We start from the raw sequence: 15,713 nt of genomic DNA on the forward strand, positions 1-15,713 counted from the left end.
TTACCTCTTTCATCCCAAATCGAAACTTTAATTCATTTTCTACGGACAAATGATTTATACTTCCAGTTTTCCATTCAAGCATGCTGCTTCTCCGTATGTTACCCTAGCTTTCTCACCATTCTGTCCTTCCCACGGCGGAACTGTTGTTGAAGCGGTGTTTGCCCGGGGACGCGCAGCGGACGGACTATTCGGCCGTCTCTTCCCGCCGGTGCAGCCGAGGCTGGAGATGAGCGACCGGTGTCCGGAGTCCGTAGTGTGTGACGGGTGACCGGGACCTACTCTGTGAAGGCCGGCGGTGTGTGAGCGATGCGGAAGGCGGCCGCTGACCTTGCAGTGCTGGCCGGCTGCGGTGTCCGGACCGTGCTCTGGGCCGCTCGGGAGCCCGATCAGCGCCCTCTGCTCCGCCTAGCTCTCCGGCCTCAGGCGGCACGAACTGACCGCGCTCCCGCACTCAGGTCCCGGGGCTACAGCACCGAGCTCCCGGGAAGGAGCAGCACGGAGGAGACAGGTAAATGGTGTGGGGCAGAGCAGCGGGGTGATAACATCTTCATCCAGGCGTGAAGGGAGGGTGCTGATTTAGCGCAGCATTTATAGACCTGGCCCACATTCCTGCATCTGCAGATTTCCTCTTGTTTGTGCCACTTCAGTCGTGGGGAAATTATTGGGGAAAAATCCAGGATTACTCTGCAATTCGGAAAGGCAGTGGTTAACCAAAGGGAGCATCAGTCTGTGCAGTTTTAGAGCTGTGATCTTGTCACAGGACAAGATGGAAAGTCAACATGGTTTCCTTCAGGGAAAATCCTGCCTGAGGAACCTGTTGGAATTCTTTGAGGAGATTACAAGTAGGATAGATAAAGGAGATGCAGTGGATGTTGTATATTTGGACTTTCAGAAGGCCTTTGACAAGGTGCCACACATGGGGTTGCTTACCAAGTTAAGAGCCCATGGTATTACAGGAAAGTTACTAACATGGTTAGAGCATTGGCTGATTAGTAGGAGGCAGTGAGTGGGAATAAAAAGGATCCTTTTCTGGTTGGCTGCCAGTGACTAGTGGTATTCCGCAGGGGCTGGTGTTGGGACTATTTTTTTTTATGCTGTATATCAATGATTAAGATGACTTTGTTGCCAAGTTTGCAGATGATGCTGAAGATTGGTGGAGGGGCAGGTAGTGTTGAGGAAACAGGAAGGCTGCAGAAGGACTGAGACAGATTAGGAGAATGGGCAAGAAAGTGGCAAATGAAATACAATGTTGGAAGATGCATGGTCATGCACTTTGGTAGTAGAAATAAACATGCGGACTATTTACTAAACAGGGAGAAAATCCAAAAATCTGAGACGCAGAGGGACCTGGGAGTCCTTATACAGAACACCGTGAAGATTAATTTGCACGTTGAGTCGGTGGTGAGGAAGGCAAATACCATGTAAGCATTCATTTCAAGTGGTCTAAAATACAAGAACAAGGATGTGATGCTGAGGCCCCGCCTTGAGAATTATGAACAGTTTTGAGCTCCTCATCTTAGAAAAGATGTGCTGGCATTGGAGAGGGTCCAGAGGAGGTTCACAAGGATGATTCCAGGAATGAAAGGGTTATCATATGAGGAATGTTTGATGACTCTGGATCTGTGCTCGCTGGAATTTAGAAGGATGAGGGGAGATCACATTAAAACCTTTCGAATGTTGAAAGGCCTAGACAGAGTAGATGTGGAAAGGATGTTTCCCATGGTGGGAGAGTCTAGGACAAGAGGGCACAGCCTCAGGATAGAGGGGAGCCCTTTCAAAGCAGAGATGCGGAGACATTTCTTTAGCCGAAAGGTGGTGAATTTGTTGCCACATACAGCTGTGGAGGCCAGGTCGTTAGGTGTATTTAAGGCAGAGATTGATAGGTTCTTGATTGGACATGGCATCAAAAGTTATAGGGAGAAGGCCAGGAACGGGGATTGAGGAGGAGATAGAAAAAAAGATCAGCCATGATTGAATGGTGGAGCAGAGCAGACTCGAAGGGCCAGATGGCCTAATTCTGCTCCTATGCCTTATGGTGTACAGTCCTATACGAGGAAACATGTTGAGGCTCAAGTTGGTAAGTGTTTGGATAAAAGTAGATAATACTGGAAGCACTTAACAGGCCAGGAAAATCAACAGGAATGGAAGCATTTAATGTTTTTTGATTGAGGCACTGAGAAAGAGTTTAAAAACAACTTAGCTTTCAGTAGCAGAGAAATAGTGTGGGACCTGGGGGAGAACTGTGATAGGTAAAAGAAGAGGAATGTTTCTGATTGGGTGAGACCAAATGATTAAATGTAGTGGTGAAAGGCAGCCAATGGTAGGCAAAGTAGTCGGCTATGCAGAATGAGCTAAAGTCGTACAAAAACAGTCAATTCTTCAACTGCAGACATGAGTTAGGATGGGATTTGACATTGAAGATAATTGAAAGTGACCAAGCAATAGTATAGTTTGTGAGGGAAATGAGAAAGGCTTGGTGTGGGCTCAGATATAGATAAAGTGGAAGATGGCACATTTACCAAAGACGCTACAAATTAATTGTCTTTGATGATTTAAAACATAATGGGCCAACAGTGCAGGGATTAGGTAGAAATAGATAATGAAATTGTGTGGAAGTAGGCAGTCTGTGTGATGAAACCATGGATTTAGAGGGGTGTGTTTTACATAACCTTTTCGGTCTATAGGCTTACACTCTGCTGATTTACAGCAACTGTAAAGAGCCAAATGTGTTAGAACAACCATGGCGATTATTAGAGAATATCTATTATACTGAATTCTGCATAAATGACCCTAAGATGGATAACGATGGACTAAATGTGTACTCTGATTTTCATCAGGTGCCATTAACCAGCCGGTGTTTAACATTGATGTTTTGGTGAGTTTGTTGCGCCAGGAAAATGCCAAAGATATATGTGTTATCAAATTGCCGATGGAATTGAAGTACGCTAATTATTTTATCATTGTGAGTGGAACATCTGCAAGGCACTTACAAGCGATGGCACAGTATGCAATCAAAGTGGTAAGTGGTGTGATTTGACTTTGCTGATATTTGAACTGCGTTTTATTATACTTAAACCCTGATGAAATCTTTGCTGCTGCAGAATAACATATTTCATGTCACGTAACACAGTGATAATAAGCCTGATTCTGATTCTATTTTATGAATAAGATTGTGCTCTATAACGTGGATGGCACGGTAGTCTAGCAGTTAGCACATCACTGTACGGAGGCAGCAGTGATTGATTGGGGCTCAATTTCTGCCGCTACTTGTAAGGAGTTTGTACTTTCTCCCTGTGACAGCAAGCGTTTCCTCTGGGATGTCTGGTCTCTTCCCACATTCAGAATATGTGCAGTTTGGATTAGCTAGTTGTGAGCATGCTGTGTTGGCACAGAAACATGGTGACATTTATGGGCTGCCCCCAGCACAATTCCTACTGATTTGAACAACATGTTTCACTGTATGTTCTGAAGTTAATCTTTAATCTTTTATGCATCCTGAAAGTTAATTTTGAAGACAGTATTAAAATTCATTTTTAAATGAACTATTTTACAAAGTATTTCATTTGCAGAAAATGCATTCTCTAACTTAAGTAATTGTTATGTTAATAAAATAATTTATACTGACCGGAGAAAATCTTATAACCAGTACCCAAATTCCAGGATTAAGTTAAATTAGGTTAGATTAAACATAGGTTAGTTAAAATAGATGCTGTATGTGAGACAAACCATGTGCGCTATATATTTGTGTTGCTGGCAAGGGTACAACTTATTGTACATTGTTAATTGTTTTTAGCAAGTTGTTGACCACTTGGAATGCAGTTAGATGGTGTAAACAGTTTGAGTGGTGTCTGGCATAGAAACCTGAAGAGAATGTACCTGCTGATAGTTTCCTGTCAGCTTGTTAGCATTGCAGGTTTGAGTGGTACTTTGAAGAACTGCTGGGAAGTTACAGTGTCAGTCCGGTGCACCTGACGTGCACAAGATGTGCTTTTACAGGTGCAGTTAAGTTTCTTGAGCACCAGTGGAATTACAGAGAGTTTGTTGAGGAAGTAATTAGTTCTGATGGAGAAAGGGCAGTAGACAGTGTCTGTATAAATTTGACAGGGTATGTTAGTCAAGGAAGTTAATGCCACATGCCCAGAAACTATCCTAATTTTCCAAATACCTAATAGCTTCCTCATGCACCAGCTGTTAGCCATGCAGTCACCTGGCCTAACCTACTATTTCAACGCTCACTGGCATGTAGCACACAAAATAATACCAAGATTACATTCTTGGAAATCCTGCTTTCCAACCAACTACCCAACTTCCTAAATTCACTTGCAGGTCATTATCCCTCTTTCTATCCTCCTCCTTCCCCCTTCAAAATGTTCTGTATCTGATCTGGGTATCAAAGTTCAAGAAAGATTAATGATCAAAGTAGATAAGTCACCATGTACAACCCTGAAATTCATTTCCTTGTGGGCATACTCAATAAACCCATAATAGAATCAAGAAAAGACCCACACCAGCTTGGGCATTCAACTAGTGTGCTAAAGACAACGCTGTGCAAGTACAAAAAGAAAGGAATAATAATAAATAAGCAATAAATATTGAGTTCATGAGATAAAAAGCAGGAAAATTGCAGAAGGAATTTAATACACACAACTGAGGTGTTGCACTTTGAGAGGACAAACCAGGGTAGGCTTACACAGTGAATGTTAGGGCACTGAAGAGTGCAGTAGAACAGAGGGATAGAACAAGTAGTGCTGAGGAAGCAATGCGATTGCAGCAGGACATAGACAAATTGGAAGAAAGTGGGCAAAAAAGTGGTAGATGAAATACAGTGTTGGGAAATGTATGATAATGCATTTTGGAAAAAGGAACAGTAGTGCGGACTATTATCTAAATGGGGGGAAGGTTCAAACATCGGAGGTGCAGAGGAACTTGGCCCTCATGCAAGACTCACAGAAGATTAATTCACAGGTTGAGCCTGTGCTAAAAAAGGCAAATGCAATGTTGGCATTTATTTCAAGGGGAATAGAATATAAAAACAAAGATAAGGCTGAAGCTTTATAAGAAACTAGTCAGGCTGTAGTTGGAGTATTGCCAACAGTTTTGGGCCCCGTATCTCAGAAAGAGAGTCCAGAGGGAGGTTCACGAGGATGATTCTGGGAATGAACGGGTTAACATATGAGGAGCGTTTGGCAGCTTTGGGCCTGTACTTACTGGAATTTAGAAAAATGCGGGGGGGATCTCATTGAAGCTTTCCGAATGTTGAAAGGACTAGATAGGGTGGATTTGTAGAGAATGTTTCCTATGCTGGGAGTATCCAGAACTAGAGGGCACAGCCTCAAAATTGAGGGGCGACCTTTCAGAAAAGAGATAAGGAGGGAAAGTTAGTTAGAGAGTAGTGAATCTGTGGAACGCTCTACCACAGCCTGCGGTGGAGGCCAAGTTCGTGGGTATATTTAAGGCAGAAGTGGATAGTTTCCTGATCAGTCAGGCCATCAAAGGATATGGCGGAAAGGCATGTGTATGGGGTTCAGTGGTGCCCAGGATCAGCCATGATGGGATGGTGGAGTAGATTCAATGGGCTGAATGGCCTAATTCTGCTTCCGTCTCATGGTCTTATGATCTAGTAATACAGATCCTTAATTCCTTAAAGGTGGTGTCACAGATAGATGGGTCGTAAAAGAGAATACAATGACTTTCATAGATCAATATATTTAGTACAGGAGTTGGGTTAGGAGCGGCAGTCGGCCATCTGGCCCGTCGAGCCTGCTCCGCCATTAAGTAAGATCATGGCTGATCTGGCCATGGACTCATCTCCACCTACCTACCAATTCCCCATAACCCTTAATTCCCCTACTGTGCAAAAATCTATCCAACCTTGTCTTAAGTAGATTTACTGAGATATCCTCCACTACTTCATTGGGCAGAAAATTCCACAGATTCATCACTCTCTGGGAAAAGCAGTTCCTCCTCATCTCCGTCCTAAATCTACTCTCCCGAATCTCGAAGCTATATCCCTTAGTTCTAGACTCACCTACCAGTAGAAACAACTTTCCTGCCTCTATCTTATCTATCCCTTTCATAATTTTATATGTTTCTCTAAGATTTCCTCTCATTCTTCTGAATTCCAGTGAGTACAGTCCCAGGCGACTCAATCTCTCCTCATAGTCTAACCCCCTCAACCTGGTGAACCGCCTCCAAAACCAGTATATCCTTCAAGTAAGCAGACCAGAACTGCACGCAGTACTCTAGGTGTGGCCTCACCAGTGCATAATCTTCCTGCCCTTAAATTCAATCCTCTTAGCAATGAAGGCCAACATTCCTTTTGTATTCTTGATAGCCTGCTGCACCTGCAAACTGATCTTTTGTGACTCATGCACAAGCACTCCCAAGTCCAATGCGAAGAAATTTTTTTAGCCAGAGGGTGGTGAATCTATGGAATTTGTTGCCGCTGACGGCAGTGGAGGCAAAGTCATTGGGTATTTTAAGGCAGAGATTGATAGGTATCTGAGTAGCCAGGGCATCAAAGGTTATGATGAGAAGGCGGGGGAGTGGGACTAAATGGGAGAATGGATCAGCTCATGATAAAATGGCGGAGCAGACTCGATGGGCCGAATGGCCGACTTCTGCTCCTTTGTCTTATGGTCCTTCTGCAAAGTAGCATGCTGCAATTTTTTACCATTTAAATAATAATTTGCTCTTTCATTTTTCCTTCCAGTGGATGACCTCGCATTTACCAACATTGTACTCCATCCGCCAGCCCCTTGCCCACTCTCTTAACCTATCTGTACCTCTCTGCAGACTTTCTGTATCTTATGCACAATTTGCTTTTGTACTCAATTTAGTATCATCAGCAAACTTAGATACACTACACTCAGTCCCCTCTTCCAGATTGTTAATGTATATCTTGAACAGTCGCGGGCCCAGTACTGATCCCTGCGACACACCACTCACTACTGATTGTCAACCAGAGAAACACCCATGTATCCCAACTTACTGCTATCTATTGGTTAACCAATTCTCTTTCCATGCTAAGACATCACCCCAACTCTATGCATCCTTATCGTATGGATAAGTCTTTTATTGAATAACCTTATTGAATGCCTTCTGAAAATCCAAATAAGTATGTCCATCTGTTCCCCTCTGCCCACTGCGCTGTTATATCCTCAAAGAACTCCAGTAAGGATGTTATGTTGAAGTTGTGTAAGATATTGGTGAGGCCTAGTTTGAAATATTGTATACAGTTCTGGTCACCTACCTACAGAAAAGATTGAAAGCTTGCAGAGAAAATAATCAAGGATTTTGCTGGGAATTGGGGAGCTGATTTATATAGGGAAAGGTTGAACAGGTTAGGACTTTATTGCCTGGAACATAGTCGATTGAGAAGAGATTCGATAGAGGTGTACAAAATTATGAGTGAGGGATGTAGATAGGGTAAATGCAAGAAGGCTTTATCCATTGAGGTTGGATGAGACTAGGTCATGGGCTAAGGGTGGTAGGTGAAATGTTTAAGGGGAATATGAGTGGGAACTACTTTATTCAGAGGGTCATGAGTGTGTGGAACAGGCTGCCAGTGCAAGTGGTAGATGCGAGTTGCATTTCAACATTTAACAGAAATTTGGATAGGTAAGTGGATGAAAGGGCTATGGACCAGGTGCAGGTCGATGAGACAGGACAGATTAATAGTTGAAACATGAGGAGATCTGCAGATACTGGAAATTCAAGCAACACACACAAAATGCTGGTGAACGCAGCAGGCCAGGCAGCAACTATAGGAAGAGGTACAGTGGAAGTTTCGGGGACGCTGCAGGCCAGGCAGCATCTATAGGAAGAGGTACAGTCAACGTTTCGGGTCGAGACCCTTGCCGATTGCGTCGCCTCTGATCTGGGCTGAGATTTACGTGCTGGGCGGCACCTAATTAATTAGCTTGATTATTTCGGCTTTTTTCTCAAAGATGTGCTGGTGTGTTCCAGCTACTGCTGCACCCCTGCATGCTTCACGGCCCGGAGGTTGGGGACCACTGGTCTATAACTCTAACTCTACATTCATCAAACATTTTAGTTTTTCAGTCATACAAAATCAGTCTCAATGTCATTGGATTTACAGAACATAAATTAATGCTAAATATTTCCAATATTACTCGAGGTGCAGCTGGTGACATAGAAACATAGAAAATAGGTGCAGGAGTAGGCCATTCGGCCCTTCAAGCCTGCACCGCCATTCAGTACGATCATGGCTGATCATCCAACTCAGAACCCTGTACCAGCCTTCCCTCCATACCCCCTGATCCCTTTAGCCACAAGGCATATCTAACTCCCTCTTAAATATAGCCAGTGAACTGGCCTCAACTGTTTCCTGTGGCAGAGAATTCCACAGATTCACACTCTCTGTGTGAAGAAGTTTTTCCTCATCTCAGTCCTAAAAGGCTTCCCCTTTATCCTCAAACTGTGACCCCTCGTTCTGGACTTAACCATAGAACCATAGAAACTACAGCACAGAAACAGGCCTTTTGGCCCTTCTTGGCTGTGCCGAACCATTTTCTGCCTAGTTCCACTGACCTGCACACGGACCATATCCCTCCATACACCTCCCGTCCATGTATCTGTCCAATTTATTCTTAAATGTTAAAACAGAACCCACATTTACCACCTCGTCTGGCAGCTCATTCCATACTCCCACCACTCTGTGTGAAGAAGCCCCCCCTAATGTTCCCTTTAAACTTTTCCCCCCTCACCCTTAACCCATGTCTTCTGGTTTTTTTCTCCCCTTGCCTCAGTGGAAAAAGCCTGCTTGCATTCACTCTATCAATACCCATCATAATTTTTTATACCTCTATCAAATCTCCCCTCATTCTTCTACGCTCCAGGGAATAAAGTCCTAACCTATTCAACCTTTCTCTGTAACTGAGTTTCTCAAGTCCCGGCAACATCCTTGTAAACCTACTCTGCACTCTTTCAACCTTATTTATATCCTTCCTGTAATTTGGTGACCAAAACTGAACACAATACTCCAGATTCGGCCTCACCCATGCCTTATACAACCTCATCATAACATTCCGCTCTTATACTCAATACTTCGATTAATAAAGGCCAATGTACCAAAAGCTCTCTTTATGACCCTATCTACCTGTCACAACACTTTTAGGGAATTTTGTATCTGTATTCCCAGATCCCTCTGTTCCACTGCACTCCTCAGTGCCTTACCATTAACCCTGTATGTTCTACTTTGGTTTGTCCTTCCAACGTGCAATACCTCACACTTGTCAGTATTAAACTCCATCTGCCATTTTTCAGCCCATTTTTCCAGCTGGTCCAAGTCCCTCTGCAGGCTCTGAAAACCTTCCTCACTGTCTACTACACCTCCAATCTTTGTATTATCAGCAAATTTGCTGATCCAATTTACCACATTATCATCCAGATCATTGATATAGATGAAAAATAACAATGGACCCAGCACTGACCCCTGTGGCACACCACTAGTCACAGGCCTCCACTCGGAGAAGCAATTCTCTATTACCACTCTTTGGCTTCTTCCCTTGAGCCAACGTCCAATCCAATTTACCACCTCTCCATGTATACCTAGCAACTGAATTTTCCTAACTAACCTCCCATGCGGGACCTTGTCAAAGACCTTACTGAAGTCCATGTAGACAATATCCACTGCCTTCCCTTCATGCACTTTCCTGGTAACCTCCTCGAAAAACTCCCAATAGATTGGTCAAACATGACCTACCACGCACAAAGCCATGTTGACTCTCCCTAATAAGTCCCTGTCTATCCAAATGCTTATAGATTCTGTCTCTTAGTACTCCCTCCAATAACTTACCTACTACCGACGTTAAATTTACTGGCCTATAATTTCCTGGATTACTTTTCGATCCTTTTTTAAACAACGGAACAACATGAGCCACTCTCCAATCCTCCAGCACCTCACCTGTAGACAGCGACATTTTAAATATTTCAGCCAGGGCCCCTGCAATTTCAACACTAGTCTCCTTCAAGGTCCGAGGGAACACCCTGACAGGTCCCGGGGATTTATCCACTTTAATTTTCCTCAAGACAGCAAGCACCTCCTCCTTTTCAATCTGTACAGTTTCCATGATCTCACTACTTGTTTCCCTTAATTCCATAGACTTCATGCCAGTTTCCTTAGTAAATACAGACGCAAAAAACCTATTTAAGATCTCCCCCATTTCCTTTGGTTCCGCACATAGCCAACCACTCTGATCTTCAAGAGGACCAATTTTATCCCTTACAATCCTTTTGCTCTTAATATACCTGTAAAACCTTTTTGGATTATCCTTCACTTTGACTGCCAAGGCAACCTCATGTCTTCTTTCAGCCCTCCTGATTTCTTTCTTAAGTATTTTCTTGCACTTCTTATACTCCTCAAGCACCTTATTTACTCCCTGTCTCCTATACATTTCATACAACTCCCTCTTCTTCTTTATCAGAGTTGCAATATCCCTTGAGAACCAAGGTTCCTTATTCCTATTCACTTTGCCTTTAATTCTGACAGGAACATACAAACTCTGCACTCTCAAAATTTCTCCTTTGAAGGCTTCCCACCTACCGATCACATCATTGCCAGAGAACAACCTGTCCCAATCCACGCTTTTTAGATCCTTTCTCATTTCTTCAAATTTGGCCGCCTTCCAGTTAAGAACCTCAACCCTAGGACCAGATCTATCCTTGTCCATGATCAAGTTGAAACTAATGGTGTTATGATCACTGGAACCAAAGTTCTCCCCTACACAGACTTCTGTCACTTGTCCTAACTCGTTTCCTAACAGGAGATCCAATATTGCATCCCCTCTAGTTGGTCCCTCTATATATTGATTTAGAAAACTTTCCTGATCACATTTTACAAACTCTAAACCATCTAGACCCCTAACAGTATGGGAGACCCAATCAATATATGGAAAATTAAAATCCCCTACCACCACAACTTTATGTTTCCTGCAGTTGCCTGCTATCTTCCCCAACATCAGGAACAATCTCCCTGCATCTAGCCTGTCCAATCCCTTTAGAATTTTATACGTGACCCCGGTGACGTTCTGTGGGCTGCAGAACACTCCATCTCATGTTCTCAATATTTAGTGGTTATTTATGATTGCTTTTTCTAGTTGCAAAATTTGTTGTCTTTTGCACTCTGGTTGAACGCCCTAGTGTTGGGCAGTCTTTCATTAATTCTGTTATAGATTTCTTGAGTATGCCCACAAGAAAATGTATGTCAGAGTTGTATACGATAATTATATATGTGCTGTGAAAATAATTTTTACTTTGAGCTTGAAGGGTTGTATTTTTTTTTCTCTTTAGCATAAACACTTGAAGATAGGAGAGAATGATTGTGCTACCATTGAAGGCAAAGATACTGATGATTGGAAGTGCATAGATTTTGGTGAGTCTAACTGTCTTTAAGCATTTTATTCAACCTTTAGTTTTGCAAGTTAAATGCTGGTGTCGGAATTTATCAGATTATGTGGAGAATGAGAGAATTGCAAAGGATGGGTATACTACTTTCTACAGACACAGAAATGATTGGTTTTGCAGCTATGGACGTAGACTAGGCTGTGGTCTACAAAGTGCTGCTCAGCAGAACAAAGTAGTGGGTCAAAAATCACAATTTCCTGGTTCTGGATACAAACAGCAGGGAATTAGTACGGGATTGTAAATCAGATGACTTGTCTAGATCTGGCACCAGTATAATGTACAAACTAACCAGCCCATCCCCCTGCATCTCCATCACGTGAGTGTCCACTGATCAGCAATTATACAAACTAACCAGCCCCTCTCCGTCTCCATCACGTGATAGTGTTTACTGATCAGCAGTCACACAAACTAACCAGCCGCCCTCCATATCATGGCCAAAAGGACATCATAGTTGGGAGTTTAACATCAAAGGATGTACTTTGTATCGAAAGGACAGGCAGGAGGGCATAGGTGGTGATGTGGCTCTGTTGGTAAGAGGTAGAATTACATCTTTACTGTGTACATACATCTACTGATGTTTCTGGACACATCTTCAGTGATGTTCCTGGAATCATTGGGTGTTTCGGGTCTTTCAACATCATACACGCTCCTCCAGGTGACCCAGCCAGGGCTGATCAGACCCCAGCTTGTGTCCAGGTGGCTAGCTACTTATGACTCCATGGCTCCCCTCTTTTGAGCCACAGCCATCTTGAGGCCCTCTCTGCCGCATTGGTGGTACTGCGGATGGCTCTCCTCTTCCTCTCTCCCTCGATGCCCAAAATGCTGAAGGCTGTAACTAAGGAACGGGCTGCGAATCCTCTACAGCCAACCTCCACTGGGAAAAGAGGTGACATAGGGTCAGAGAGTGTCGTATCTTTGTGGGTGGAGTTAAGAAATTGCAAGGGTAAAAAAAACATGGGAATCATATGTAGGCCTCCAAATAGCAGCCAAGATGTGGGGTTGAGATTGGGAGCTGGAAAAGGCATGTAATAAGGGTGATGTCACAGTTGTAATAGGGGACTTTAATAGGCAAGGGGATTGAGAAAATCAGGTTGGTGTCGGATCATGAGAGGAAATTTGTTGGATGCCTTTGAGACGACTTTTTAGAGCAGCTTGTGCTCGAGCTACTCAGGGAAAAGCTAGTTCTCAAATGGCAGGGCTAGGCAACCGTGGCTGACAAAGGAAGTTAAGGACTGCATAAAAGCCAAGGAAAGAGGATATAAGGGAACAAAAGTGAGTGGGAAGTTGGATGATTGGGTGGCTTTTAAAATCCAACAAAAAGAAACTGAAAAAAGCTATAAGGGAAAAGATGAAATAGGAAGACAGCAAGCCGATAATATAATGCAGGATAAGGGTCTTTTCAGAGATTCCTGGATAGGTACATGGAACTTAGAAAAGTAGAGGGCTATGGGTATCCCGAGGTCATTTCTAAAATAAGGACATGTTTGGCATAGCATTGTGGGTCAAAGGCCTTGTATTGTGCTAACAACAGGAATTCTGCAGATGTTGGAAATTCAAGCAACACACATCCAAGTTGCTGGTGAACGCAGCAGGCCAGGCAGCATCTATAGGAAGAGGTACAGTCGACGTTTCAGGCCGAGACCCTTCATCAGGATGAAGGGTCTCGGCCTGAAACGTCGACTGTACCTCTTCCTAGAGATGCTGCCTGGCCTGCTGCGTTCACCAGCTACTTGGATGTGTGTTCCCTGTATTGTGCTGTAGGTTTTCTATGTTTCTAGGATAGTTAAAAAGTTTTTTCAGATATATTAACAAGATAAAATCCTATGGTGTTACAGGAAGGATATTGGCATGGATGGAGGAATGGCTGACAGGCAGGAGGCAGCGAGTGGGAATAAAGGGGACCTTTTCTGGTCGGCTGCCGGTGACTAGTGGTGTTCCTCAGGGGTCAATATTGGGACCGCTACTTTTCACATTGCTTGTCAATGATTTAGATAATGAACTTGATGGCTTTGTGGTAAAGTTTGCAGATGCTACAAAGATAGGCGGAGGGATAGACATATTGGAAGAATGGACAAAAAAGAGGCAGATGGAATACAGTGTCGGGAAATGTATGATGCATTTTGGTAAAAGGACCGGTAGTGCAGACTATTGTCTAAGGGGGGAGAAAATTCACGAGGGACTGAGGAGTCCTCATGCAGGAAGGTTAATTCAGAGGTTGTGTCTGTGGTAAAGAAGGGGAATGCAATGTTGGTGTTTATTTCATGGAGAATAGAATATAAAAACAAGGAGATAATGCTGAAGCTTTAAGACACTGGTCAGGCTGCACTTGGAGTATTGTCAACAGTTTTAGGCCCCTTATCTCAGAAAGGGTGTGTTGTCATTGCAGAGTCCAAAGGTGCTTCATGAGGATGATTCTGAAAATGAAGGGGTTAACATATTAGGAGTGTTTGGCAGTTTTGGGCCTGTACTCACTGGAATTTAGAAGAAAGTGGGAGGATCTCATTGAAAGAACTAAATAAGGTGGATGAGGAGGGGATGTTCCCTCTGGTGGGGCAATCCAGAACTAGAGGGCACAGCTTCAAAATTGTGAGGTGACCTTTTAGAAGTAAGGAGGATTTTTCTTAAGCCTAAGAATGGTGAATCTGTGGAATGCTCTACCACAGACTGTGGTGGAGGCCAAGTCCGTGGGTGTATTTAAAGCAGAAGTTGGTAGATTCCTGATCGGTTGGAGCATCAAAGGATATGCTGAGAGGGCAGGTGTGAGGGTTCAAATGGGATCCAGGATCAGCCATGCTGAAATGGCGGAGTGGTCTCAATGGGCAAAACGGTCTAGTTCTGTTCCTGTGTCTTATGGTCTTACCTCCATCATATGTGTCCACCAACCAGCGATAATACAAACTAACCAGACCCCCCCCACCCCACCCTTAAAGGTTCATTTTATTGTCAAAGTGTGCATGTATAATACAGCTCTGAAATTCTCCTCCAAATAACCATTAAATACAGAAAGACCATGGGTGTTCATGAAAGAAAAGACATTAACTCTCCCCTCGAAAAAGAAAAACAAAACCTGGACTCCAAAATCCTCCCTTCCTCGCAGCGAAAAACAGCCACAATAACAATCACCGACCCGCTACACATAACAAAGAACAGCAACAGTAGCACTATACCCCCTATATCCCATCTTACACACAAAAAAAAAGTTCACCCACTCGCTAATTGTCCACTAACACCAAAAACTGAAAGAAACCCTTACAGTCCAATAATCATATAAGTCTCTATCATGTGATAGTCTCCACCAATGAGCAATTTATCTAACTAGACTCTTCCCCTGCCCATCTCTATCACGTGAGAGTCCACTGATCAGCAATTACACAAAGCAGCCCCTTTCTGTCTCCATCACGTGACAGTGTCCACTGATCAGCAGTTTTAAGTTAATCTGTGTGTACACCCAGTTACTTCATTGGGGAAGGTACAAGGGTTGAACATAATAACTGGGCTGTGTTTAACCAAAGTGTGACAGCTGGAATTGTAAGCAACACAATTAGTTTGAATTTGGTGTCAGATTTTGTATTCACTTGTTTTTCCTTCTCCATCCCAAAGGGAACATGGTCGTACATTTTATGCTGCCTGAAACCAGGGAGCTCTATGAACTGGAGAAGCTCTGGACCTTGCGTTCCTACGATGATCAGTTCCTGAAAATAGCTCCAGAAATTCTTCCGTTGGATTTTATATACGAACCAACTGATGACTTTGAGCAAAAATAGAGCAAGTTCTAAGGGGCCATTCTGCTGTAATTTCTGAAAAACTGACAGATGATGTAATGAACCACTTTGTCCAGGAATTCAGTGAAGAACAAGATTTCAGTTTACAACAAGGCTTGTATCATGCAGAAGTATGATTTTCTTGAATGAACTGTGCATATTAAGTAGCTGTTGTATATTTTTTTAAAGTACAGTTTAAAAATAAATATATAAAGGCCAGATGAGTGTCTTCATATAAACAATTATTTTCTCTTTTCCTTCCATCCCCACCAAATTGATCTTTGAGTGCATGTGGTTAAGAATTTGAGGTTAAAGTGCTTAAAGACAATAATCTAAACACAAAATACTCTGCCAAAGGCCCTGATGCAGGGTCTCAACGAGAAACGTTGACTTTTTGTTTCCACGGATGCTGTCCGACCTGCTGAGTTTCTCCAGCGTGTTGTGCGTAAGACAATAATCTACTAGTCTCAAGCTTGTGATATTTTCAACGTTTTCTCAACCATAAAGATAGAGAGAGCTTGTAAA

The 15,713-nt window shown here is 43.2% G+C and overlaps 1 protein-coding gene across 1 annotated transcript; it reads left to right on the forward strand.

The window, feature by feature from the left end:
* The first annotated feature begins 133 nt into the window (after positions 1-133).
* On the forward strand, positions 134-15,421 carry malsu1 (mitochondrial assembly of ribosomal large subunit 1). The gene is made up of 4 exons (XM_063069283.1): positions 134-508; positions 2,838-3,019; positions 11,314-11,395; positions 15,028-15,421. The coding sequence occupies exons 1-4, from the start codon at positions 307-309 to the stop codon at positions 15,189-15,191; spliced, it is 630 nt and encodes a 209-aa protein (XP_062925353.1). The 5' UTR covers positions 134-306; the 3' UTR covers positions 15,192-15,421.
* The last annotated feature ends 292 nt before the right edge of the window (positions 15,422-15,713 follow it).

The sequence above is a fragment of the Mobula hypostoma genome, chromosome 17 (assembly GCF_963921235.1).
Source record: "Mobula hypostoma chromosome 17, sMobHyp1.1, whole genome shotgun sequence".
In the NCBI taxonomy this organism is placed as follows: domain Eukaryota; kingdom Metazoa; phylum Chordata; class Chondrichthyes; order Myliobatiformes; family Myliobatidae; genus Mobula; species Mobula hypostoma.

What these genes read in the sequence shown, in the direction of transcription:
- malsu1 (XM_063069283.1), top strand. Translation starts at nt 307, where the DNA reads ATGCGGAAGGCGGCCGCTGACCTTGCAGTGCTGGCCGGCTGCGGTGTC. An exon ending in GAGCAGCACGGAGGAGACAG is followed by an intron (nt 509 to 2,837) that starts GTAAATGGTGTG and finishes GATTTTCATCAG; the next exon opens with GTGCCATTAACCAGCCGGTG. An exon ending in TTGGAAGTGCATAGATTTTG is followed by an intron (nt 11,396 to 15,027) that starts GTGAGTCTAACT and finishes TCCATCCCAAAG; the next exon opens with GGAACATGGTCGTACATTTT.